General features: G+C 42.0%; 3 protein-coding genes across 7 annotated transcripts; all 3 read left to right on the top strand.

Annotated features, from left to right (window-relative positions):
- Positions 1-2: 2 nt before the first annotated feature.
- Positions 3-13,744, top strand: LOC135347048 (uncharacterized). Of its 4 annotated transcripts, none has more exons than XM_064544878.1 (12): positions 3-163; positions 3,683-3,779; positions 7,048-7,136; positions 7,578-8,181; positions 8,733-8,910; positions 9,800-10,890; positions 11,245-11,433; positions 11,641-11,751; positions 12,393-12,527; positions 12,788-12,957; positions 13,164-13,376; positions 13,525-13,744. In XM_064544878.1, the coding sequence occupies exons 1-12, from the start codon at positions 144-146 to the stop codon at positions 13,727-13,729; spliced, it is 3,102 nt and encodes a 1,033-aa protein (XP_064400948.1). In that variant the 5' UTR covers positions 3-143; the 3' UTR covers positions 13,730-13,744. The 4 variants fall into 4 exon arrangements, with proteins under 4 accessions (XP_064400948.1, XP_064400947.1, XP_064400950.1 ...); XM_064544877.1 differs by having other exon boundaries at positions 13,522-13,744; XM_064544879.1 differs by lacking the exon at positions 3-163 and adding an exon at positions 668-829 and having other exon boundaries at positions 13,522-13,744.
- A 1,193-nt stretch (positions 13,745-14,937) lies between these two features.
- Positions 14,938-15,837, top strand: LOC135347073 (uncharacterized). Its single transcript, XM_064544942.1, has 3 exons — positions 14,938-15,075; positions 15,297-15,343; positions 15,513-15,837. Exons 1-3 carry the CDS (start codon positions 14,953-14,955, stop codon positions 15,724-15,726), a joined length of 384 nt encoding a protein of 127 aa, XP_064401012.1. The 5' UTR covers positions 14,938-14,952; the 3' UTR covers positions 15,727-15,837.
- Positions 15,838-21,262: 5,425 nt separating this feature from the next.
- Positions 21,263-25,274, top strand: LOC135347050 (uncharacterized). Of its 2 annotated transcripts, XM_064544887.1 has the most exons (16): positions 21,263-21,411; positions 21,607-22,008; positions 22,055-22,157; positions 22,209-22,435; positions 22,493-22,539; positions 22,592-22,673; positions 22,726-22,905; positions 22,960-23,096; positions 23,245-23,356; positions 23,554-23,734; positions 23,789-23,881; positions 23,955-24,029; positions 24,079-24,151; positions 24,204-24,266; positions 24,314-24,494; positions 24,545-25,274. In XM_064544887.1, the coding sequence occupies exons 1-15, from the start codon at positions 21,340-21,342 to the stop codon at positions 24,351-24,353; spliced, it is 1,887 nt and encodes a 628-aa protein (XP_064400957.1). In that variant the 5' UTR covers positions 21,263-21,339; the 3' UTR covers positions 24,354-24,494; positions 24,545-25,274. The 2 variants fall into 2 exon arrangements, with proteins under 2 accessions (XP_064400957.1, XP_064400958.1); XM_064544888.1 differs by lacking the exons at positions 21,263-21,411; positions 22,209-22,435 and having other exon boundaries at positions 21,866-22,008.
- The last annotated feature ends 86 nt before the right edge of the window (positions 25,275-25,360 follow it).

Below are 25,360 nucleotides of genomic sequence, written 5' to 3'. Positions count from 1 at the left end.
TACGCCCCCCCCAGCAGAGCTAGTATGCAAATAAATATACACGTACACGCACACGCTGCTGCGCTGGACAATGAATTTATAGGCGTGCTATATATGCACTACACTGGTACACAGCACAGAGGGACGGCTGTTTGCAGATTATTATGGCCTGGAAGCATAAAAGGTGAGTGTTGCTTGTATTGTGTGGTTTAGCGAGGTGGGGGGTAGAGTAGGCTAGGTGGGGGGTGTGTGAGGTATGCTGTTGTTATGACCACCTACTGCCAATGTGTGTTGTGATTTATTTTAATTTGTATACCCACTCAAGTGGGTGGCTTTATTCACTCAGTATACAGTTTAACGAAATCTAGGCTCTCACTTGTCAATATTGACGAGCTCTCTTCCATGCATGCTAGCTACAGAGCGGTGCATGCATATTTGTAGCATGTTTAGAAGCCGTTGGTAGGCCTGGAATGCTAATAGGTAAGTGAGCAAAGGCTAGCAGATTGTTGAAAGGCATGTTTTGTAGTCCTACAAATGCATGCACACACTGGATAAATTAATACATTCCTGATTAAGTACCTGCTTATGTAACGTGTAATGTTGATAAATATACCCTGTGCCATAAGACAGTACATGTACATGTACGTACATTGTATTGAGTTATGCATACCGGGATAGCACGGCAAATAGTTGTGGTTTTGTGTAGTTGCAACCACAAGTTGAATGCAGTGGGAGTAGCCTTTTAATATGCTGGCTTGATCCAAGGCCTGCCATTATTAATATAGGCCTGTACTTTTATAGCCAGTAAGTACAAGTTGTACAAGCTAAACTGGAGCCAAGCATAACACTGGTGAGTTAGTCTGTCTATTACGATATCAATGGCTACCATGTATTGTAGCAAGGATTAGGTAACTGGCTTGTTGAAGAAGATTCATATTTTTTTCTATAATAATTATAGCTTTGTGGTGTATCAGAAAGATAGTTTGGTGTGATACCCTCTGTGAATAGTCCAATGGTGCTACAGGGTGTAATAGTGTTCATGGCTCTGTGGTTAGTTGGAGACTGCACGGTGTGTGTCAGTGACCACCACACACTGCTGTGAATATGCACTAGCCTGGGTGTATTGTGAGGAAGATAAGGGAGAGAGTGGGGGTCTTGTGCATGCCCACCAGTGTAGACTACTAAGGACCTTTCATCTGAATTGAGAAACCTTATCTTAATATTTAATCCTACACTCTTTGGAAGCCTTAGCTACTGTTTTCAGATGATTAGAAGCCATGGTAGGTACGGTTGTTATTGCTAGCCTATATTGAATCAAGTCCATATCAGAGTGTGTGGGGAGGGTGGGGGACTGTGATTGATCTGTGAACAAGACTCCTTAGCAACAAAACACCTCTCAATATTCCCCATCCTGTTAGTATAGCTCTGACCACTAATAGCTGATTTTTAATTTTTGTTTTTTTCAATCAGATATCAATTTGTATCGGTACAGTAGTATGACGTTTAGGTCCCAGCCTACGTGCTTACTCTACTCCCACCCACCCCTCTCCTCCTTGGTATGTGCTTCAAGAATTTTTTTCAATGCGTGAAATGTACCCTCCCTCATGGTTACTAATCTCCCAGCATGCCATCACTCTCTGGCTGGTTGATCCAGTTATGCTATATCTGCAATCCTTTCTTCCCCCCTCCTCTCGTGTACACTGACACACTAGACGTACCTTACTATTATACAAGTTTGTGTCCGTTCACAAGCCTTAGGTTTTGTTCCAAATTTCAGCCGTTTTGGTAGCTACCTTTTGGGAGGTCGTAATTTGAGTTTAGATTGTTCGATTTCAAAAGTGATTGAACCATTCAGTAATCTCAGAATTACCTTTCCAATCTTGTGTTTACAAGTACACTGATTGATTTCATCCTTATTGTAACTGGATATATCCCCTTCATGTCCCTATGATGATGATATCCCGGCTTATGTGCCATCCACTATTAGATCATGGAGTTGTGTGTAGTCTTATTTTTAGTAATAGCCCGTGGAATGTCATGCCAGGAAGAAATGCCATTAAATATTATTATTTTGATTAACGTTAGTTAGGGTGTGTGTGTGTTGTGTGAGGGTGTGTGTGGTGGGGGTTGGGAGCTGGTGCCAATTCTCTTGTACTAGAACACATCTCCCTAGAAAATAAATCATCGTAGTAGCAAGTATATCAACTCTGCATAAACTGCACTCTTGGTTACATTAATACATACTTGAGGGATCATATTTTGATTTTATAATTTTCGCCATTATTGTTATAAGCACTTGTATGGCTCCTAATTCTGTCATTCCCTCTCTCTTTTAAAGGTGTTATACTTTATCTCTAAGAGTTGAAATTTCTGTAATTCTCAGCAATATAAATATTTATACTGTCAAGTCGCTAAAGTTATCGATCAAAGAGTGTACGTGCCTTGTCAGTCGTATTGGCTAGTGTGTTTATATTCAGAGGCTGTGAACTTTGAACCTTTTGCCCACCTCTACATGAATACAGGCCACCAATTAACAGTTCAATTGTACCCATTTGTCTATTTGTATAAATGATTATCAGAATGTACACAGTGTGGTTTAGAATGCGAGGTTAATTGTACAAGCATTGATTACTTTACTAACTTCTAACTATTGCAAATTGCATGCATGAGAAATTGTATGCGCATGCTCACTGTTTGCGTTTCTTTCGATTGCGAAAATGTGCAACTCGCAATCGAAATAACATTGCATTCAAAACCTGATATACAGTACATGTATAAACCCAGGGATGTGCCCACACTGGTCAGTGGGGTGGTGGTTGGTACTAACCACCTCTAGACAAACATACCCATCATAATAATGGTAGCATTAGACGAAAAGTATCACTGGAAAATGTCTGTATATTTATCTGAGGATTGAGAATAACCACCACTCAAAAATTCCCACATCACTGAGGCTGACTATAGCTGTGTTGCCTGTGCTGTTGTTTATAAGCAGATGTGCTATTGCACATGATATTGCACTCAGTGTATATGCACCCTAGCTGGGTCGAGTTTCATTTCCCATGGTGACAAGACCTTGTAACGATATTCACGATATGGCAAACACATCTCCTGTGAAATAGAGTGCACTGAACTTGTTACGTGCAATTTTCCACTCGACTGGCTCTATAATTAGTGACCTGCATGTGTGTGTACAGTGTTTGTAATTATAGCGAGGGAATGATATCGCCCCAGGCACTGTGTGTGGGGTAACCTCTTAGCAGGGTAATGGGTTTCAGCTGTCTGCTCCTAAAAGCTCTAGTTGGTATAGTACCTATTATGATATGATTACCTAGGTAGCTGCCATTATTCTGAGGAAGCTATTAGTACTGGCCCTTTGTGTGTGCATACCACAAGAACGATGGGAGACAGTCAATCTTTAGAGTTGCAGGGATATAGTTAGTATAGTGACCACCCACTCACCACTGCAAAGCATTCCATTAGCCAGACAAGAGCTGAACCCCCTAGTGAATGGACCCCCCCTGAAGCAGTTTATACATGTACGACCCCCTTTTCACCTCACTGTAGAAACCATTCGGACTGCTCTAGAGTGTGGTCCCACTGTGTACACTGTAGCTAGTGGTTGACTTATGTTTACATTTCAAACGAGGTGAAAAGGATTCAGTAGCTGCTTATAATAATTGTTTATCTCCCCCTCGTACAGTAAAGAGGCAAATATGACCAGCAGTCGTGACTTCAGTGACTACCCGAGCTCTGAGGGGATGGAGGAGGTATCACGCACTCCGGGGAGCAGGAAGCCAGTGAGTCTATCAATCAGCTGATTATAGCCAGGGGCATACCCACTAATTAATGATGCGTTACTATGGGTGCTGCTGGAATCCCCCTCTCATGATATAGATGTGTAGAGAAAGCTGTTGTGGTCCCTCCAACTACCTGATCTCTGAATAGAAGTGTCCCTCTCCAGAACTTTGCTCTGAGCATGTCATGTGATAGGCCTTGTCTAGAGCTACAGAATTCATCTCTTAGTTTTAATATTAATCGCTCTTTTGTGCTCCCGAAAGCAGTTTGTCAAACTTGACTAGACTATTATAATTATTATACATGTATAGTTCGATCATGGTCTTTTGTCGAAATTGACCCCTTCCAGAACTTTAATCTGAGCATACCAAGTGATAGGTAGGTTTTGTCTAGAGCCACAGAATGCATATCTTAGTTTAGATATTGTTTGCTTTTTAGTGAAGTTATGACCTCCCGGAAAGAATTCTTCATTCAATAGTAAGAGCCATAATGAGTTCACTCAATAGATATATGCTGGCTACCTGGCTACCTGGGTAAGTGGTCTTGTTATGTGGATCCTTATATGCCCACGTACACTGAATGCAGTTGTCATTTAGTGGTTAGGACATTGTACTTAATGTGGGAAAATGCTGTTATGCTTAGCATAAATTCCATTTAGACTGTCCTGCCCACTATAAGATGTTCTGTAGCTCTATTGGGACTGGGTTATATGATGAACACAAGCACTGGTGTGTGCTGGGTACTTACTGACATGCCCTACCTGTGTTAATGCCTACGCTGTAACCATAGCAATGTACGCTAGCTTACACAAGTACCATGGCAACACACGAATCCCCCTTCTTAATAATAATATTATTCTCAATGATTATTTCTCCTTTTAATATTATCCTAGTCACTGTGTGCATGGCGGTGTGTGTGCACTATGGAATGTTATGGTAGCCGCTCTGTGTGTGTGTGTGTGTGTGTGTTGTGTGTAGTCGATACCCACAGTGTAATTGTTATCGAGAGCTTAAGTGGTGCTGTGTGTGTGTGTGTGTTGTGTGTAGTCGATACCCACAGTGTAATTGTTATCGAGAGCTTAAGTGGTGCACAATAGCTTTTTAATATCAGTACACGCATGCATGTACATTAACGACTTAATTGCTGAAACCTTTGTTGCCTCACTGTTAGCTGCTAGCCTATTGTTGAGCCATCACTACTTTTTACACACTATAGCCTGAAAATTGATATTGTGCTTGTGTGATTAGGTTTATCTGTTTTGTAAACCTCTGAAACTTAACCCGACTGCTGGGCCCAACACAGGCAGTGTGGGCGCAGGCCTACCCCACTAGGTCTGTTATCCAATACACTCAACTTGATCATGTATACAGACCAGCCCTGAGACATAACCATGGCTGTGTGTTCATGGTCTGCCCTGAGACATAACCATGGCTGTGTGTTTATGGTCTACTCTGTACTTAGAACATCATTGCAGACATTTGATACAATGATCCAACTTATGCAAACATTGCTTAATAGCCGGTAATGTGACTAGAATTGACCAAATAAGTGGTCGATATTTTCAATCTGCAATCTCAATTCAGAGCACAAATTCGTCTCTTACAAACTAGGCCTACGAGGTGGTTAGTACCAACCACCACCACCGACCAGTGCAATGCTTCATGTGTGTAGCTGTACATGTACATGCCTCCAACCTAACTAGGTGCTATTAGTCTGCACATGTGTGAGCTGTGTGTCTAGCAATGCAGTCAGTCGTGTGCTCTACACCCTTTCATCTGATAGTACCCATGGAAATATTACGTTAGCCATTAACTGAGTGCATTGTTATTACCTATCAATGTGTCCATTTGTGAGGGCAGTTGGGCCGAATTTGACGAGACTACAAAAGCATTTAGTGTTGCACTCTTGGCTCAGAGGAAGCTTTGACTAGCTAACATGGAATAATGAGTATTAGAGGTATCCACTTTGTAGTGGCAGGATTAGGCACTGACGTATGACATGCTCCAGTGGATGTGTGTGTGTTTGTGTGTGTGTGACGTATGACATGCTCCAGTGGATGTGTGTGTGTGTGTGTGTGTGACGTATGACATGCTCCAGTGTGTGTGTGTGTGTGTGTGTGTGTGTGAGGGATACCATTAATTTGCAAGCCTTTTACTTGACTAGCTTGACTAGCACAGCCATGTTGTCAGTCTATAGCTTATAGCTAATTTTGTGCAGCGGGCATTTTAGCAAATTATTCGATGGTCTACGCCGGCAAGAACACGTGTGGGTGTGCTTGCGTGGGTGTGTGTGGGTGTGGGTGGGTGATTGATTAGACGGGACTATATATATATATACATGTATGGCTGACTGTTATGACCTCTCATTAATCAACCGGAAAAATTAATTCCTTGTTCCGATCATGAGACCTCCATTATTGGGATCATGAGACCTCCATTATTGGCTTCTTCCTCGTGGTGCTTATTGTCTATATGACCTTCCTCACATGCAGGTGTGTGTGGTATATCATAGACTGGTTCTCACGTTGATTATGATTTTAATCTGATTATAATAATAGCTTTGTCTGGGGAGCTACTTATGGTTTCAATGTGACCGGCTAGACTGCATGGCTCTCACGTCACTTATATAATAGTTAACGTGTACAACTATCCCTGTTTTTGAATTTATTTCTGTCCAAAAGATTGTTTTGTTTTTAAACACTCACGTATATCTCTATATAAAATATTGATAACAAGTGGATGTGGAGAAATAAGTAACTACTGATGGATTGACAATGGTTCAGTCCAATATGTAAATATCACACTATACTGTCTGTACATTCTGTATCATTGTCTAGCACTTGTGTGTGTGTGGTGGGTGGTTAATGTGGTCATTGTCTAGTACTTGTGTGTGTGTGGTGGGTGGTTAATGTGGTCATTGTCTAGTACTTGTGTGTGTGTGGTGGGTGGTTGATGTGTTGTTGTAATGTAAGTGGGCGCTAAGAGGGCGATGATTGAATTAGTCAGTCCAAATTAATAGCTTTTCAATTATTGGATCATAGTGTATAATTATACGTGCATTAACTTGTTGTTGATTGTGTTGGATACAAAACTACAGAACTACATGTAGCTGTAATGACCAGATGGTTTGTGGGAGTATGGGTTTAAACATCCACCCACCCCCACACACACCCACACCCACCCACACACACACACACACACACACACACACACACACACCCATCCATCCAACACACACACACATACACACACACACACACACACACACCAGTTTTCTCCGATAGCCGAAGAAGAATGTGAAAACGATGGAGATCACATGACGTCCAAGCAACACCCACGCAACCACACCGTGTCACCAAGGTAACAGTGTACGTAGTAGAATAATGTATCGAGCATACGTAGCATTGACTGAATACCTCATTAGTAGGAGTGTGTTGGGAGGACATCGTGACCTTTTTAGTAATACTGTGGTTTTATTGGGTGTAGTTCTCTGGCCATAGTTTCATTGTTTTCACATCACTAGAGCAACGAGGCGGGTGCTACTAGAATAATAAAACCACCTCTCCCACTGATTGAGTTGATGCTACAATAATACATGTCGTTAAATAGCTAGTGTAACAATATTGAATGCTCGTGCCCTCCCTTGCACTGAGGTATTTGTCACATTGTTTGCCAGTGCCCGCAATAACTAAATATAGTGATCATTATTATAATCCTATCTGATATCTGATCGTTATCGTATATTGTCTCCTGTAATTACCTACACACACACACACTCACACACACACACCCACACCACAGGTCTTCGATGAGCCCCAACCACTCTTCAGTGAGTCCTGTATCGTCAGGTTCTGACCACTCGTCACGATCTCCGCCCACCACACACTCACACCTCCCTCCACCCTCATCACAACCCCCACCCCTCCCATCGTCACATGCAAGACCACACCCACCACCACCACCTCCAAATCCCCACCCTCGAATAAACTCTCACTTCTCAACAAAGAGAATTGGATTTAATTCATCTGCTACTGGACCACGAACACTGCAGCAACATGTACCTTCAGGTCATGTGACATTGACGCCTCGTTCAAGGAAGCCGTATGAAACACACCATCTTCATTATCCGAAGCATACGGTCGGCCCATTACCGCCGAGTCAGCTTTCCTCAGGGGGAGGTGGGCAGCAATATCAATGGGTGCCTCGGCCTAGTGGTGTAGGGAAGCCTTCTTATGGTCCAATTATACAAGATGGCCAATCAAATTCTTCAATGTATTCGTACGATCCTGTTGCCCCTAACAACAATATGGGTGTGGTCAATTCCAAGTTGGTCCCAACAAAGATGTACCCGACAGTGACAGGTCACCATAGCAACAGGGACTCCCCCGATAACGGCACTAACGAGGTGAGTATCTAATTAATTTTGTCGTGAAGTGAATTAAAGGTGTACCTACTGAACACAGGCAACAGCTATTGTAAAGTACAATGTATGTTTATGCTGTACATGACATGTATCTCCCCGGCCTGTACTCTACATCTAAAGGGCCATGTACAGTACATGCATGTACATGTACCTATAAATGATGTACATGTACATGTACTGGTACTGTGTACCTAGTTGGGTGTGGCTCTATCGTCCCTGACGGGAGGTCGGGTTGCAAGCTTATCTGGGATTTGTTCTGCTGAAGTGTAACCAAGCACGTGAAAAATGCTGCAATCTGATAGGGCGCCACTCTAGTGCCGCAGAACAAATCCTAGATAGACTTGCAACCCGACCTCCCGTCAGGAACGGTAGAGCCACGCCCAACCACTGTGTAGCTATAATTATAATGATAACTATTGTACATAAAATTTTTCTTCCCATTCCTATACACAGCTATTAATAATACAAACTGCCAACTGTGAGATGTGTGTCTGTGTTGTTACACGCGTGTTTCCCCGCCCACACACACACAGGTGTTAATTGATCCTGGAGAGAGGGGATCCCCCTCAGGGGAGAGCAGTCCTAGCTCCACCCCCAACAGTACCCTCGGCAAACAGATACATCGTCACATGATTGAGAGTATACATGCTGTGGGGAGTGTGGGGCGTGAGGGTGGGGAGGAGGAGGTCAAGGTTCAACATAACAACAGAGGTACGTAGACACAGCCCCATGCAATATAATAAGTGCCAAATCTGATTAATTCTGGAGACCCAATTGATTTTCTGAAGGAAGCTTAGATTTAAGATTTAAGGTAGTTCAAATCATTTTTTGGCCCATTTTCTACAAAATACCATGGGCTATATAATTATGTTCATTTGCTGAAAATTTGATATTTGGAAATTTAAAAGTTAAGCATCTCATTTTGGTTCTACAAACATTTTCACCAACGAAGATTACCCGCTGTAGTGGTACCTTAATGCTAGAGTGTGCACGGTGTATAGAGATGTACATGTATAGTTATAGGCACTGAAGTCTAGTTGCGTTGAGTTCGGCCCCGGAAGTTATGTGGTCAATTATGGCTTCATTTATGCTTTATGTGGTGGACAAGTATGCCTGGGACTTCTACATGGAAAATGCTAACTTTTAGCTGGTTGGAGCTTACCAGCTCTACAGCATATAGATAGAAGCGCTTTTTAACAAGGAATCCAATGGTATATAATTATATAAACTTTGAATTTCAGTAATGTATGACAAAGTTATGACAACTTTATGAAGGTCAAACTCAACACAAATAGACTTCAATCTACTGTGTACATGTACCTTGTATAGTTACTTACCTTATATATAATTAGCTATAGTTACTGATTCTGCCTCTTGTAATATAATAGCTGAGACAGTCATAAAATGATACGTATGCAACAATAATAATAATTATTAATACAACCCCTCCCACACATTCTGCCCCCTCCCACACATTCTACACCTCTCCCACACATTCTGCCCCCTCCCACACATTCTGCACCCCTCCCACACATTCTGCCCCCTCCCACACATTCTGCCCCCTCCCACACATTCTACACCCCTCCCACACATTCTGCAGGTACCACTACAGTACAGATGGGGAAAGTTTCTCTCTCTATACCAAACACACGTCACCACGTAAACTCACATTCGACCAACCAGAAGCCATCAAAACTTATGAGGACTTTAGAAGCTAGAAAGATCGACAGCGAAGATTCAGTTCGTCAGATTAGAACTAACGTGGCTCTAAAAGTATCGCAATTCAATCAAAACGGAAACCATTCTGGAGGGGCTACAAAGAACGAAAAAGATGCTTCACCAACGAATGATAAAGACAAAGATAAAAGTAGTTCAAACGGATCGGCAGGTCCGAGCCCAGTGGGCGGGGCCTCCAAGATAAGCCCCACCCACTCTGGCACGATAGCAGAGGGATCACAAGGTCGATTAGTGGGTGACTCTCGTAGCTCAAGTGTGGAAGAGTTGGCCATTATCAATGATGAAGAACAAACCGATTCTGCACATTCAGAAATTCCGATGCTCAAACCAGATCCATCAAAATCTAAACCACACCCACCATCTGGCGGGCAGGCCCATTATCCGCCCCCTCCACACCACTCACACCATCACGCAGACCCCTACCCTACCTACGTTAGCCTATCACAGCCACCCCCTCAAGGCATACCTCAGGGCATAACACAAGGCATTGTACCACCTCCAAGTCTCTCACAGCAAGACCATCGCTACATGTACGATCCCCACAGAGCAGAACTAGCCTACACAACTCACACTGGAATGTATCCCGCCCACCCCTCAATGGCGTACGAGGCAGCGGCTAGTCGGCATCATCACATCTCTCCCCCACACTCCTCACAGGCCCACGCCGCCCACTCGTCACAGGCTCACGCCCCCCACCAATACATTGTAGCGCATCACGGCTATAGGCCACCACCGCACGATTACATCGGATCACATGAGCACCACCCTGGGTCACATGAGCATCACATGAGCCACAGAGGACTTCCCCCTGGTATGCAGTACATGAGATCAGACCAACAACAATACTCCCCCTCACATCACATGACCAACAAACTGCCGAGACACGAACCATTCTCTAAGAACAATGTTAGTCTAGCACACGAGGCGGCTGCTAATGGAGACATCAAGACTCTGGTGAGCCCCGGGATTTGTCGTACAAGGGCTTGAATTGGGGGGGGGGGGGGGGAGGGGGGTTGCAGTTTAACAGCTATAACTTTAGTACAGTTGTTTGTACAATTTTAAAGGGATCTTTCAAATAATATTCAACAAAAAATTTGCATAATTGTCATTTTTTATTTTGGACCATCCGGCTATTATAATCCATGGCAAAAAATTTATTTTATTTTATTATGACACCATTTGAAAGGTTTTTTTCTAAGAAATTTGATTTGAAATTTGATCCACGGAATGCAAATAATGCAGCTGTAGAACCATTGATTAATACAACCCACAGTCCATGTGAATGATGATATCTTACCCCCCACATAGCATCACATGTTGAGCAGTCACGAGGTGGACACGTACGGTAGTAACGAGCACCACTTCAGTCTGGCCCACAAGGCTGCCCTCCATGGCCGCCTGCCCATCATACAGTTCCTAGTGGAGAGTGGACTGCCCTCCTCCGCACTGCAGATACCAGATGACTCATTCACCACACCCGCCATGCTCGCTATACAGGTACAGGGAACACACTTACTAATAGGCAGTTACTGGTTGTCCGTTTGACACTGACATTTCTGTATTTGAAACTTATCCTCGAAAATCTAGAAATGTTCAGTTTGGACAGTCTACGAAAAATTGAGTGCCTTGAAATTAATTGAAGATTGAGAATGTAATTCTGCATTCAGTCCTAATAGTTGATTGCTATTGCCCCCCCTCCACTAGGGTGGTTCAGTAGAGTGTCTCCAATGGCTAGTGGAGGAGGCTAAGATCCCCTTCCAAGTGAGGGACACTGGGGGAGAGACTCTCATGCATCACGCTGCGTTCCATGGACAGGTGAGCCACTAATAACACTGAGCACAGGCCACACTTAGTCGCTAATGTCGACTGCCATAACTAGAGTTAAGAGTAGTATTACACAGTTGCTGACTGTAATTTTTCGTATTTAGCGGCCAAATCCACTGATTAACAAGTGAGACCAATAACCTAGGCCCAGGGATGTGCCCACGCTAGTCAGTGGTGGTGGTGGTTGGTACTAACCACCGGCCTAGTTTACGAGGAAACGAGATTGCCACTTAAGACAACTCTGGGCTAACTTAGACTGTTCCAAGTTTTGATTACATAATAAAACATAAGCTAGTATATTTATAGTGACCTACAGTGATTAACGAGCTGAGGCTGTAGCTACATGTACACACCTTAGCTCCTGCCCACACTGTTCATGTAGTCAGCTGCAGGCTAACCTGGTTACGCTAATACCCTAACAATTTGTACAGAGACTGTATTTGTGAGTACTAATCTTGTAACGAGTGGGAGTAACGAGTAATTTGTTGTCAAACAATTTTTGGAATTTCGACGCAAAATTAAAATTAAGTAAAATCCACTGTTCTTGTATACTATATACTACACTGACAGTATTTATATTATTCTAGTTGTCACATGATATTCCTATGGTATACGTGCTCATCACATGACAGGCCAAGTGCCTTGAGTGGCTTCTCAAGACGGTGAAGAAGAGGAACGAACAGTCGGAAGTGACAGAGATACTGGATGAGTCTGGTGTGACCCCCGCCCACTTTGCCGCACAGGGAGGACACCTCGACTGTCTACAGGTAAGTGGGCGGATGTGTGAGTGGGTGGGTGTGTGCTGTTAGTGTAATAAGTGCTTGCTCAAGTCTGAAACGTGTGTATCGTATAGCTACTGTAGCAACGATAACTGCAATCATGTTTTTAGATATTTAGTTTCTAAGTCTAGCTGTATCACTCCCCTCCTCACACACACCCCCACACCACCCACACACACACACACACATACCACACACACCCCCACACCGCTCACACACATACCACCCACACACACACACACACACAGCTGCTCATGGACTTTGGCTACAGCATGGTCCACACGGACAGGGAGAACCAGAAGCCGGTGGATTGGGCCGATGCTATGGGTCAGAATATCTGTGTCCGCTATCTCATGATGTACGAGACTTGTTGGGCACTCTCCGGAGAACTGACACACATGGCTGAGCAGCTCGCTATGTAAGTGGAGGGAGGGGGACCCCTTTAATTTGGGGAGGGATGTGTGTAGTGTGTGTGTGTATGGTGGTTTGTATGTACACTGTAGTCTGTACTGAGATTGTCTCGCTATGAGAATTGCTAGTTTAGCTGTCTATTTGTTGTATAAACATTCTCAATATCTGCACTGTTACTGTAATAAGCCCCTCCCCCTTGTCACACCCACCCAGTGTACAGAAGGATAATGGACAGTTACGAGATGCATTCTCCAGTCTAGAGAAAGAGCATGAATCTGCCATTACTAAACTGCTGACTAGTCACGAGGAGAGACTGACTAAGATGAGGGAACATCACGTCGACCTCATGGCATCAATACTGCACATGAACCAGGACACTCCGCCCACTGGAGGGGGAGGGGCTACTGCACCATCAGCCAATAAGAAGTAAGTGTAATGAGTATGCAATGTTCATAATAACTATAACTTATCAAAATTAATGGCGTATATAATCAAAAAGTGAATTATCAACTTGTACGTAAGTAGAGTATCAAATGATGCGAAAAGTGAATTATCAACCCCCTCCCCCCAGCAGGAGTCAAGTACCTGTGCGGAAGGCACCCCCTGAACCACCCACTACTCCTAAACGATCCTCCAATCGTCCCCCTGTACCCCCGGATCCTGCCGCTAAGAAGAGGTCGCGAGGGTCAAAAGACAGAGGTCATGAGGCGGCAGATAAAGGGGAGGACCATAATACCATTGACTATCGAACAGCCACCCCCCAAGAAGTGTTAGAGTGAGTGAATAGTATAAATTAATGTGCAGGTATGTACTACATGTACATGTCCCCCGTTTAATCAATTGGTTAGTGGACTCGTTCAGTCGCCATAACTTGAATTCCGTGGATCCAATTTCAATGATTTTATAATTTTCCGAAAGCTTAGAAAAATACCTTTCAAATGATACCATCAATGTTGTTATTTGGGAGATGACAGAATTTGCCAATTTAGCCCGATACCATAGATAACTAGTGTTGAAGCTGGCGCTGTGCTAATGCCTCTCGCCATGTTTTTGCTTTCGCTCAAAAGTATTAGAGTGTTATAGAAAGGTTAATCGAATAATACAAATTGAAAATAATGCAGAAAAGGTTGGTTTGTGGCTACTTACCTGGACCTCAACAAAGAAGAAAATTGATTCTGATTCTGCAAAATGGATTCTCTTACACGTGGTATTGAGCGCGCATGCGCATTAGATCTACATCCAGGAATAGGGGTGTGTCTGCAAGTTCAATCAATAATGGCTACTAAAATAGCTAGCGTCTTTAGCAGTTGTTTCTAACTCTTGTAGCCAACAAAAAGCTAGCGCTTAAGTGCAAGGCAAACTCATAAGTTGAATAGAAAGTTTGTGCGAACAGATGATGCTATGAAAGATTCTGAAGAGACTGCAACAGCCTTTGATGTGAGTCAAACTAGCCATAACTCGAGAAACAAGCTTTAGTTTGCTAATCCACGAATCAAAATCCAAGAGAACGTGGCTAGAAGCCTACAGAAGCTGTTAGTTTTCGTCGCATTGTAACCGTTGAGCAGTTATAGCTGGAATACACACACACACAGACAGACAGACAGACAGACAGACAGACAGACACACACACAGTCAGCTTTACCGTATCCCTCGTGCGGCTACGCCTCGAGGCATAATAAATAGCCCATGGTTCAAAGTCGAAAAATGACAATTTAATTATGTCCCCATCTAAATTTTGGATTAAAATACATCATTTGAAAGGTCTCTTTCTAAGCTTTCAGAAAATCATCAACTTTTGGAAATTTGGACAGTACTAGTTATGGCTGCTGAAAGATGTTCAACTACTGCAACATGTCCGTGCTTGAAGTTTAACTGGTGTGCCTATACACACACTATGACTGCACCCCCCCCCCCCCCCCCCCACACACACTATGACTGCACCTTCCCACCACGCGCACACACACACTATGACTGCACCCCCCCACACACACACAGGAAGCAGATGACGTCAGTAGCTCAGCGTATGAATGCTAATCGAGAGGCTCGTAAACGTGGTGGTGGTATGACCCGAACCTTCTCCCCCCTCACTCCTATCATACAGCGCCTCTACAGCAAGTCAGATGAGGTGAGAGACACTGTACATGTGTGTAGCTTGTGTGCAATACAGTAGAGTTACGTACGCACTGTATCATACCTGTTTGGTAGTGGCCATGCACCGGGCAGAGGTTTTGGGGCCCATTAACCTGGCTGTATTATAGAGGCTACTTGTAGGGTATAGACAGGTTTCAATGTAGCCATCAGTATAGACTTTAGTAGCCACCTACATTGTTTGATTTCTGTGCCCAGGCTGATAGCAAGAGTGAGAGGTCCTCCAGGAGCCAGAGACACACAGAGTGAGTTATCCCTACACTTTACTGGGAGACCACTCGGCCATTGCATACACTTGCTAGTGTCACTGTGTATTACCAATCGTGTGTGTATACTATAGCAGTCACTTTAGTTGCAGCATTATTTCTGTTCTTTATAAATTACCCCCCACTCACACACGCCCACACACTGTAGAGATGCTAGGAGATCGGCTCCGAAAGTCAAGTTCTCTAAAACTATTACCGAGTTTCCAGACTACAGTCGCTATGACAACCCGACAGAGATCAAATCAGTATCAAGCCCAGGTCAAAGTCCATCCCATAGTCACCATGGCAAGTTGGACGGGGACTCGCTGAGGGTCAAAGGTGAAAGCTCGGAACACAATTCTAGGAAATCATCAGAAAAATAATTATTATTAGCATAGCACAAACTGTTCATTATTTTTATTGCATTGTTTTTATACTCAAGATTTGTATGTTACTAATGATATAGTGTCATTTGCCATATGCACAGTGTGTAATGTGAACATGAAACTCTTCAAAGTCAAAAGTAAAGTTCCGGAATCGTTCAAAGATCTCTTCAAGTACCTAATATAAATTGAAAATTGGAAGTAAAGTTCATAGCATTCGATAATTATTATAAAACAGTACAGTGTATACTATAGATTGATGATCTACGAGTGTACCTGCAAGACCAGCCCCACCCCTTTTAGGATACTCAACCTGCACATTGACTCGTCTAATTGTTCACCTATGTCTGATCACTTCCTTATCACGTTCTCACTAGATGGCTTAAAAACACCAAAACTACTCTCTAAAGACAAACCGGCCAGCAACTACAACTTTAAAAAAGCAAATTTTAATTCCATGTCTGAGTTTTTTATCTGCCAACCCAAGCCTGCCTGTTCAGTCCATCTAGAAAAAATCATCTCAAGAGCACAGGAAATATTTGTGCCCAAATTTAACTCTCAGAAGTCAAAAAGCCCAAAATGGTATACCACAGAAATGAGACATACTATCAATCGCTGCAAAACGCTTACACGCAGAAACAAATCCAAACCCACTGAGAGTACATCCCTAAGGCTATCTAACTTGTCTACTCATCTCCAGGAACTAATGACAACTGCCAAATCTGAGTACGAAAAATCGTTGGCAGTATGCTTTAAGTTCAACCCAAGTAAACTATTCCGTCATCTGCGCGACCTAAGTAAGAAAAGTCCACAAACTAGAACAATAATCCACAACGGCTCCATCATCACAGAGACTGGACAGATTGCTGAAATATTCAACAAATACTTTAACTCGACATTCACAAGAAGTGACTATACACTTCCTCCATGGGACAAAATGCCCTCCCCCACTTATCAACTGAGCTCTATCTCTATAGAAGAGTCTGAGGTGTACGAAACCCTCACCTCACTAGACACAACAAAGTCACCAGGCCACGATAATATAAATGCGTCAACCCTCAAATGCTGTGCTACCGCTCTCACAAGATCAGTCACACACATTTTCAATTCTAGCCTATCTTCACATACTTTCCCACCCCACTGGAAGGTCCACAAAATCTGCCCAATCCCAAAGAAGGGCGACCCCCATCTTGTAGAAAACTTTCGGCCCATCTCTCTTCTCCCAATTATATCCAAAGTCTTTGAAACTATCATCTACAAGAAAATTATTACATTCGTGAGACCAAAGATAACATGCCAACAATTCGGGTTCCTAAGAAACCGATCATGTCTTTCTCAATTAATCCTATTCTTTTCCCAAGTTTTTGACAACATAGAAAACCGAAAACCTACAGATGTCAACTTACCTAGATTTTAAGAAAGCTTTCGACACGGTCCCACACAATGAGCTGTTGCTAAAGCTTTGGAAGACAGGCATCACAGGCCCTCCTCTTTGGCTGTGGTTTAAATCGTACCTACATGACAGGATACACTTCACAAGTGTTATTAATACTCCATCCAACTACTTACCAGTTATGTCAGGAGTTCCGCAAGGAAGCATCCTAGGCCCACTGTTATTTATTATTTTTATCAATGACCTACCGGAGTGCATCTCATCTGCCAATCCATTTCTATTTGCGGACGACACAAAGCTAGTAAAGTGCATCACTTCTACGGAAGACCAATTGGAATTACAAACAGACATCAACCAGTTGTCATCCTGGTGCACTACTTGGAACATGCAACTCAATGAAGGAAAATGTAATGTGCTGCGCATAACTCATCCTAGCTGGCACGAAGACAACCCTAATACACTCTACTCAATCCACAATTCTCACCTTAACTTTGCTACAAAAGAAAAAGACCTAGGCTTGTGCATAGCCAACAACCTCTCCTGGTCACTGCATTATAACCTCATATCGTCTAAGGCCTACCGAGCTCTTAACCTCATCCGACGGACGATTTCAATGAAATCAGAAACCAGCACAAAAAAATCGTTATATATAACCCTAGTTAGATCCCAGGTCACCTACTGCTCCCAAGTCTGGAGACCAAATTTGATCAAGGACATTCAAAAACTAGAAAGAATCCAGAGGAGAGCCACCAAATTCATACTCAATGATTACTCAAGCTCATACAGATCAAGGCTGTCCGATTTGAAGCTACTACCTCTAATGTACTGGTTTGAAATACAGGACATAATGTTTCTAGTAAAGTCACTTAAAGGAACCCTCGGACAACTTCAACATAAGAGATCACATCAAATTCGTTACTGGTCGCACCCGCTTCAGTTGCAACAACAAACTCACTGTACAAGCCAATCACTACAGCGCAAGCAGACACTTCTACCTCAATCGTATCACAAGGTTATGGAACTTGATGCCCACTATGCTGATGGATATCAGCGCACCACTAACTTCAACAAAGAATACACTCCACCATTACTTCTGGGAGCACTTCAAACAAAACTTTGTCTCTGACATCCCATGTACCTACCACTTAATGTGCCCATGCAACAGATGCTACACACGTAATTATAGCTAGCTTCACATGTAATCATTAAATTATCCAGCTGTGTCCCAGTAATTATAACAATGTTACTCTTCAGCTTCTTTCGATTTATTTCAGCTAATCGAACATGATAGAAATAAACACTGGAGAAGATGAGGACGATAATAAGCGTGGTTAGGGTAAACCCCAGTCTAACTCCACTGTTGGCCGTCCGGTTGCATGTGGTTGTGCTGATGGTCGCATTAGCAACAATAGTGTCACAACTGAACGCACAATCGAGAGGCTGGAAATTATCGGCCAGTAAATAAAAGGGAAGGCAAATAGTGACAATAAGAATCATGCCGATAGTTACCAATGACTTGTCGATGTATTCTTTGTTGCTCTTTAAATTCGTGTCCAAAGCATAGAAATAATCGATTAACTCACTAGCAATTCCCAGTAGAACACAAACGGACAGGAAAACTGAACTTGCAGCAACTTCAGTGCTGCTGCAGAAATCAGTGGATTGTGTCATCCCAACAATAGCCGAGTAGATGGTGTTAATTGATCTTGATAAACATCGTGATCAAATCAAGCGCAGTGTACCAATCAGGTGATCTTGTTTTCTTCACATGTTGTTGTTTTCTCTTCAGCAACTTTAACAACTTTTTCAGAACAGACGGAACTATCTGAATAATGATTAGAGACATTCCCAAAGAGAAAGCAGCTGCTATTTGATTATCGAGGACGCATTGAGAGTCACAACCTAACTCAATTCTCCAGCTGTTGATAATACTTGTGATATTGTTGCCATAGAAAAAGAAAAGCACTCCCATAATTTCAAGGAGAGATGTAATAAAACTGACTGGATTTTTTCTTGCTATGCAGAAATAGACATAATGGCCAATCGTTAACGGGCCAAATAATACAATCATACAGAGAACAAAGACAACGATGGCAGCTCGGGCACTTGCTACTCGATCACCCTTGGAGAGTGTGATGGTCTCTTGCAGGATGGTGTTGAGCATGTCCACCACTAGGAGTGAGATAAAGACAACCTTGCTCTGAGCTATCGGACGCTTGCCCTACATGGGGAGGGAGAGCTGTAACTTAAGAAGACTATAATTATGCAGTAGTTTATAGGAGGTCATGCTCATATGCACATCCACTTTATAGCTTGTATATATAATTATAATATAATTAGATCTATGCAGTAGCCTGTAATTATATGCACTCACTGGCATTGCTAATGTCTGGACTTAGACTGCATAGATTTAGAGCTGATCAGTTCTTTGCTTTTTCCTGGTGACAGTGACCTAAAACTGTTGTTGAGTTGAAAGGAGAAAGGATTAAGAGGTGCACAGCCGCAAGAATATCACCCGCTTCGCATGAGATCATGACGTTATAGAAGAGGTAAGATCATGTGTCAGGTCACCGCTATGTATAGGGCTGGGATCCAGCAATATTGATGGTAAAGGTCGGTCATTGGGATATCTAGATCCTACCACCTTCAGTGCAGTGATCAGTACATGCAGTGATGGCTAGCCAGTTCAGGAAAAGAAGAAAACTTCCAGTTGTGGCGACTAGTATTGTGAGAAAGAAGAGGTTCAAGAAAGTTAAGACACCCCTGGTCTATCCTCCACTAGCTAGCCAAGCCTGTCGGGACAACTGTGAACACTAGTGTTCAAGCTGGCGCTGTGCTAATGCCTCTCGCCATGTTTTTGCTTTCGCTCAAAAGTATAGAAGAGAAAGTATAGAAGAGGAAAAAGTGTATAAAATAATCTGTCTAAAACTGACTTGCAATTGTATAATTATGGTATCATTGTTGTGTTTTGTGGCTGCTTATACCAGGACCTCAAGGATCTAGGAAGCAACAAAGAAGAAGATTTTGTTTTTAATTAATTATAAGCGGAAGTGCATAATTATTTCATAAAGTTAGCTTATCTATATAAAGTCACTGAGAAGAAAAGACTTATTACATGCATCTATTGTTGTATTATGTGGCTTTAATACCAGGACCTCAAGAAAGAAGAAAATTGGATCTGTAGTTCATGCAGTGTATAATTATAATATTTAAGAAGAAAAGACTTGTGTACATACATATTGTTATCTATAGTAGTGTTTTGTGGCTTACCAGGCCCTCAAGAAAAATATGATTCTGCCAGGAGGATCTGGATCTGGGGAATGAGCGCGCATGCGCATTACATCCATAGGAATAATTAAAGGGTGTGTCCAAAGAGATCAATTTCACAAATGGCTACTGCTAGCTAGTTGGGCGGAGTCCAACCAACGCTGCGCTCTGGGTTGGGTATCAGTACACGTAGCAGTTTTGTTCCACCGGTACTTGAGACAGAGTATGAATATTGTTTAATCTTTAGGTGGCTGACAACCGCATGGCTCAGGGGTGCGATATAAAGAAATCAATTAACTATTTGGATGGCTATTCTAGCTGACTGGATCTAGCTATAGTTGTTTTGGAATTCAAGAAAGACCTCAGACTCTTAGAGAAAGTAGAAGAATACTGTAGCCTGTAATATAAGATTTAGTACAGGCAGAAATAAACTTTTTCATAATAGTTAGACATCTAGCACAAGGAGAGGTACAGCCAGCTATAAGACTACCCCAAGGCTTCTGAGAAGCTTTTCGAAGACCAAAGAAGGCATACATAACACAGGTTTTGTCCAAACTAATGATCTAATCTTATTGGTAGCACAACAAAACTTAAAACAAAGACAAGTCCTTTTAATTAATTAATACATACTGTTCAAGCTTCATTCATAGATGCTAAGATAGACTATGCTTCTTTTCTAGTAGCCTAGATATCCAGCAGGAGCTGTTTCTGCATTCTCCAGAGAAATACAGTGTCCCAGCTCGCCTTGTCAGCTAAATTGAGCTGTAAGGTTTCCCACTTGAACGCAGCAATCTGATTGGGCTGCAAATTTCTTGCAGTGGGAACAAAACTGCTACATGAGCAAAGCGTTGGTTGGACTCCGCCCAACTAACTGCTAGCTAGCTGTTTTAACAGGTATTTTCTGAGTCTTGTAGCTAACAAAAAGCTAGCGCTTTAGTGCAAGGCTAACTCATATGTTGAATAGAAAGTTTGTGCGGACAGATGATGCTATGAAAGATTCTGAAGAGACTGCAACAGCCTTCAATGTGAGTCAAACTAGCCATAACTCTAGAAAGAAGCTTTAGTTTGCTAATCCACGAATCAAAATCCAAGAGAACGTGGCTAGAAGCCTATAGAAGCTGTTAGTTTTCGTCGCATTGCAACCGTTGAGCAGTTACAGCTGGAACAGACACACAGACACACAGACACACACACACACACACACACACACACACACACAGTCAGCTTTACCGTATCCCTCGTGCGGCTACGCCTCGAGGCATAAAAATAGTGAAGATCATGATGAGTTGCAAGATGGCAGTGATCCATGTGATCTTGATGGTGTGGGCTCAGATGATGACCAACCAAGTCAAGATGGTGATTTACCATCTGCTCACTATCGAAGACGTGAAAAGGCAGCATCGGCATGGGATAATCTCTTACCATCTTTGATCTCATCAACTGTAGCAATGAGTTGTATACCCCCAGCAACTGTATGTGATAGGTGTAAAGTCGCGATGGCATCTGTGCGATGTAAACAGTGTGGTCCAACTACATTCTTATGTGATAGTTGTACGGTTAATCACCACAGTGATGAAGATTTCCTTGGGAATGCATTTCATACACCAGAGAAATGGATCAACGTACGTTATATCTGTTTTTATCTGTATTGTATTTGCTTCTCTTTAGAATCGATTCCAGCGGTTTAAGTACCCATCTACGTTGATTCTCAAAACCATCCACGAATGTCCTACTCAGTATAAGAAATATGTTGTCTGTGTTGATGCAACAGGTAACTTTCAAAACTTGTATGTGAGTATGTGTTGTATCTTATGGTTTATAGGAATTCAACACCAATTGTGTGTTGTGTTTTGTCATTGCGAGGCTGAACCTTTAACGTTGTTAAGGTTGAATCTGTGGGCTGCAACACCAACCAGACCAACACTAGCTTTCTCGACTGATCTGTTGCTAAAGATGAAAATTATGATGCTAGATTGTCAGGTGGCTGTAATGGACTTTGCTCAAGCTTTGGAAACCCAGTCAAATTTGTTAGGACCAGATTACCCACAGGTTTGACGTATGGCAGTGTTTTAAATTTCATATCCAATACTTTCGTTTTCAATACAGTTTCGAAAAGTATATCCAGCCATAATTGACTCATTTGAGGAGTTTAGGTACTTGCACTGTTAATACGTGGTATCTCAGATCAAAATTCCTATTCAACAGATACTACCACTTCAAGTTACAAACACTTGATGGTATATCTACTGAGCCAGATGATTTCTGTAAGTGTCCTGCATGCCCACAGGTAGGTATTTCAATACTAACGTCGCATAATTTATGTGTTCGATTCCATTTAGGATGGGGAAAGAGGTGGCATAGTTCATATCTCCTATGATGCAATGTTTGGTCTTTGCCGAAAAAAAGCTGCTGGTGTAAGTATCAGGAATCCCCATCACCAAGGAAGGTACTTCGTTGACCAAAAAGAAGTTGATAATTTCATGAACTCTTACTCGAGCACAAAAAAAGCTTCTAAAAAGGTATATATATATTATGTACGGAGTTGATCAGTTGCTATTCATGTCTTATTGTAGGGCTGTAATGATTTCCTTGCTGGGAGTATTGTAAGATCTCGACAGAGATACGCAGCACTTGATGAGACAGCAGTTGCTGGACTTGCATGTAGACATGAATCCCCTCTGAAATTTCTGAATTTCAAGTTTGGAGAAAGGTGAGTTTTTTGCAGTGTACTATAGCCCAGCTAGGGTTCTAATTAAAAGTGTTCTGAACATGTATGACAGGTTTAAGTTGCACAATTATTAGCAAAACCTTGGCAAGTTAGTCACGGGGATGAGCCCTACAATTCATTACTGTTACAGAATTGGCTACGCTGTGTACCTACTGGATAAGCTTTTGGAACTCTATTCCTGTGGTGACATTTCCATTTTGTTCCTTTATGACATTGGGTGTCTGTTGAAGCATCATCTTGAGGTATTAGTTACAAACATAATTAAAATAGCCTCACCATTAATTTGTCATTGATGTTTTACATAACAAGGAAAGAAGAACCCCCTTGTAGACCGATTTAAATTTGCAGTTCCTGTATTCCATTCTTATGGGCATGTAACACAGTGCCAGGTGATAAGTTGTGTATATACTCACTGAATTAACTTTGTCCTTACCATCAGCTGGAATTCAGCCCTCGTTTTCAAGAAGGTTTTGGACTGACTGATGGTGAGGTTCTTGAGCGTTTATGGAGCTATATGAGACGATTTTCTAAAATGACAAAAGAGATGAGACCATCCCACAGGATAGATGTTCTGAATGATGCTCTTGGTCATTTTGCGTACCAGTCTTCAATGAACCTAGGTAACTTTCGTTTATCTATAAACTTACACTGTACATGTATATAATTATATATAGGTGATATACTGGTTGAAAGAATGAAAAAAGCTGTTAACTTAGTGCAGGGTACCTCAAGCGATCTGGAAGCACTCAGGACTGATTCTAGTGGCGGTATTAATTTTTGGCAATAATAAAATATTCATGATAATTATATCTCTAAAATTAATGTTGATTTGTTTCACAGACCCTGTATTCACTTCGAATGACATTAAGCGTTGGTACGCTGAAGACAAATCTAAAGGGTGCACAACTAGTGAAAGTAAAAGATAATTATTATGTGTGGCTAAAATAATATTCTGTTATAATAGACATGCAAGTACACGTAGAAAACGTATGGCAAGAATCTTACGTTGAGCATCTCCAGTCCTTCTGGGCAATTCAGTAAGATCCTAAAAAGAACACAATGTGCCGAAATTTTTTCCCATAACTGTAGGTGTGATTTGCAATCTTGTACTGATGTGATTGCACTGTCACTATTCTCACGAAAGTTGATCAGGTGACTAAAGTACATGCAAGTTCACATTAATAATAATGTTTTCACAGATTGAACCATCAACTACAACACAGGAAAATCGTGTTTTAGAGAGATGGAAAGCTGGTGATAAAGTGTACAACGAATTCCTTTAAAGCCGAAGCGTGAAACAATGTTTAATTCTCTTTGGTGATATCCAGTCCATTGCTCGGCAACGATGGTATATGCTACTAGTTAAAGCCAAATTCTCTGGTACGTTCAGTTGATCTTTGTGACTAAAATTATTTATGTTGGCTCTACAGCTGGACATAGCGTGACCCATAAAATATCAGCAAATATCACTAACATCACAAAACAACTAAAGAAGACGATTACTGCGTACAATAAAACAGCCTCTTCCTGTGATTTAGAACAGGAATCATTGCCATGCGAAATCACTTGGGAGATTGTAAATAACATTCATTCACACCTTTGGGTTTCTTCAAGTTCAAGTGATATTGATCCCTGCTAATGTTAGACGTGATGCCATGAACAAGTATTTTCTTCAGCAGCGAGCCAGAGAGGAAATAGATTTAATAAAACTTGAAATGAAACGTTTCATTTCTATGCTGCATAATCGGATTGATAGACTCACTACTTCTCTACCATTGACACCATCATATGAGCAAACTGTTGAAGAAATGGGGAAAAGTGGAATGATCAATTCCCGCATTCGTGAGCTTTGTGTTAAAGTACTCACACTCCGAAAAACTTTCGCACTGTATTACGTAGACGTTAATGAACTACCTAATGAAGGCCACACTTGTGATCTCTATTCACCGGATTTCTTTGATGAAGAACAACAAACTGATATTGATTATTGGCACAGTGTTGCTGAAGAGCACTTCGAACGAACTGAGAGGTTACGAAAGCTTGAGGCTGAGGAACAGGAGTCATGCGATGAATCAGTAGATAGTGATGACATGAATGTGTGATTTTGAATTTTTGTGTACATTTGTTGATATCATTGATAATAATTAATTTTTAATTATGTTATGTGACAACCTTCCACCTGAAGACAATTAGCCACATGCATGTGTTACACAATACAATTTAATTTTATTATAGCAATTATTGGC

This window comes from Halichondria panicea, chromosome 13 (assembly GCF_963675165.1).
Source record: "Halichondria panicea chromosome 13, odHalPani1.1, whole genome shotgun sequence".
Taxonomy (NCBI): domain Eukaryota; kingdom Metazoa; phylum Porifera; class Demospongiae; order Suberitida; family Halichondriidae; genus Halichondria; species Halichondria panicea.
The sequence above is the reverse complement of the archived record's forward strand: the minus strand, read 5'-3'. Positions and strand labels throughout refer to the sequence as shown.

Excerpts from the sequence above, each read along its gene's own strand:
- LOC135347048 (XM_064544877.1), top strand. The coding sequence starts at position 144 with ATGGCCTGGAAGCATAAAAG. Across the intron at positions 8,911-9,799 it reads GGTTCAACATAACAACAGAG|GTACCACTACAGTACAGATG; the intron begins GTACGTAGACAC and ends CACATTCTGCAG. Across the intron at positions 12,528-12,787 it reads GACACCTCGACTGTCTACAG|CTGCTCATGGACTTTGGCTA; the intron begins GTAAGTGGGCGG and ends ACACACACACAG.
- LOC135347073 (XM_064544942.1), top strand. The coding sequence starts at position 14,953 with ATGACGTCAGTAGCTCAGCGTATGAATGCTAATCGAGAGGCTCGTAAA. Across the intron at positions 15,076-15,296 it reads TCTACAGCAAGTCAGATGAG|GCTGATAGCAAGAGTGAGAG; the intron begins GTGAGAGACACT and ends TTCTGTGCCCAG. Across the intron at positions 15,344-15,512 it reads AGGAGCCAGAGACACACAGA|AGATGCTAGGAGATCGGCTC; the intron begins GTGAGTTATCCC and ends CACACACTGTAG.
- LOC135347050 (XM_064544887.1), top strand. The coding sequence starts at position 21,340 with ATGTTGAATAGAAAGTTTGTGCGGACAGATGATGCTATGAAAGATTCT. Across the intron at positions 22,158-22,208 it reads TGTCTGTGTTGATGCAACAG|GAATTCAACACCAATTGTGT; the intron begins GTAACTTTCAAA and ends TATGGTTTATAG. Across the intron at positions 23,097-23,244 it reads AATTTCAAGTTTGGAGAAAG|AATTGGCTACGCTGTGTACC; the intron begins GTGAGTTTTTTG and ends TTACTGTTACAG.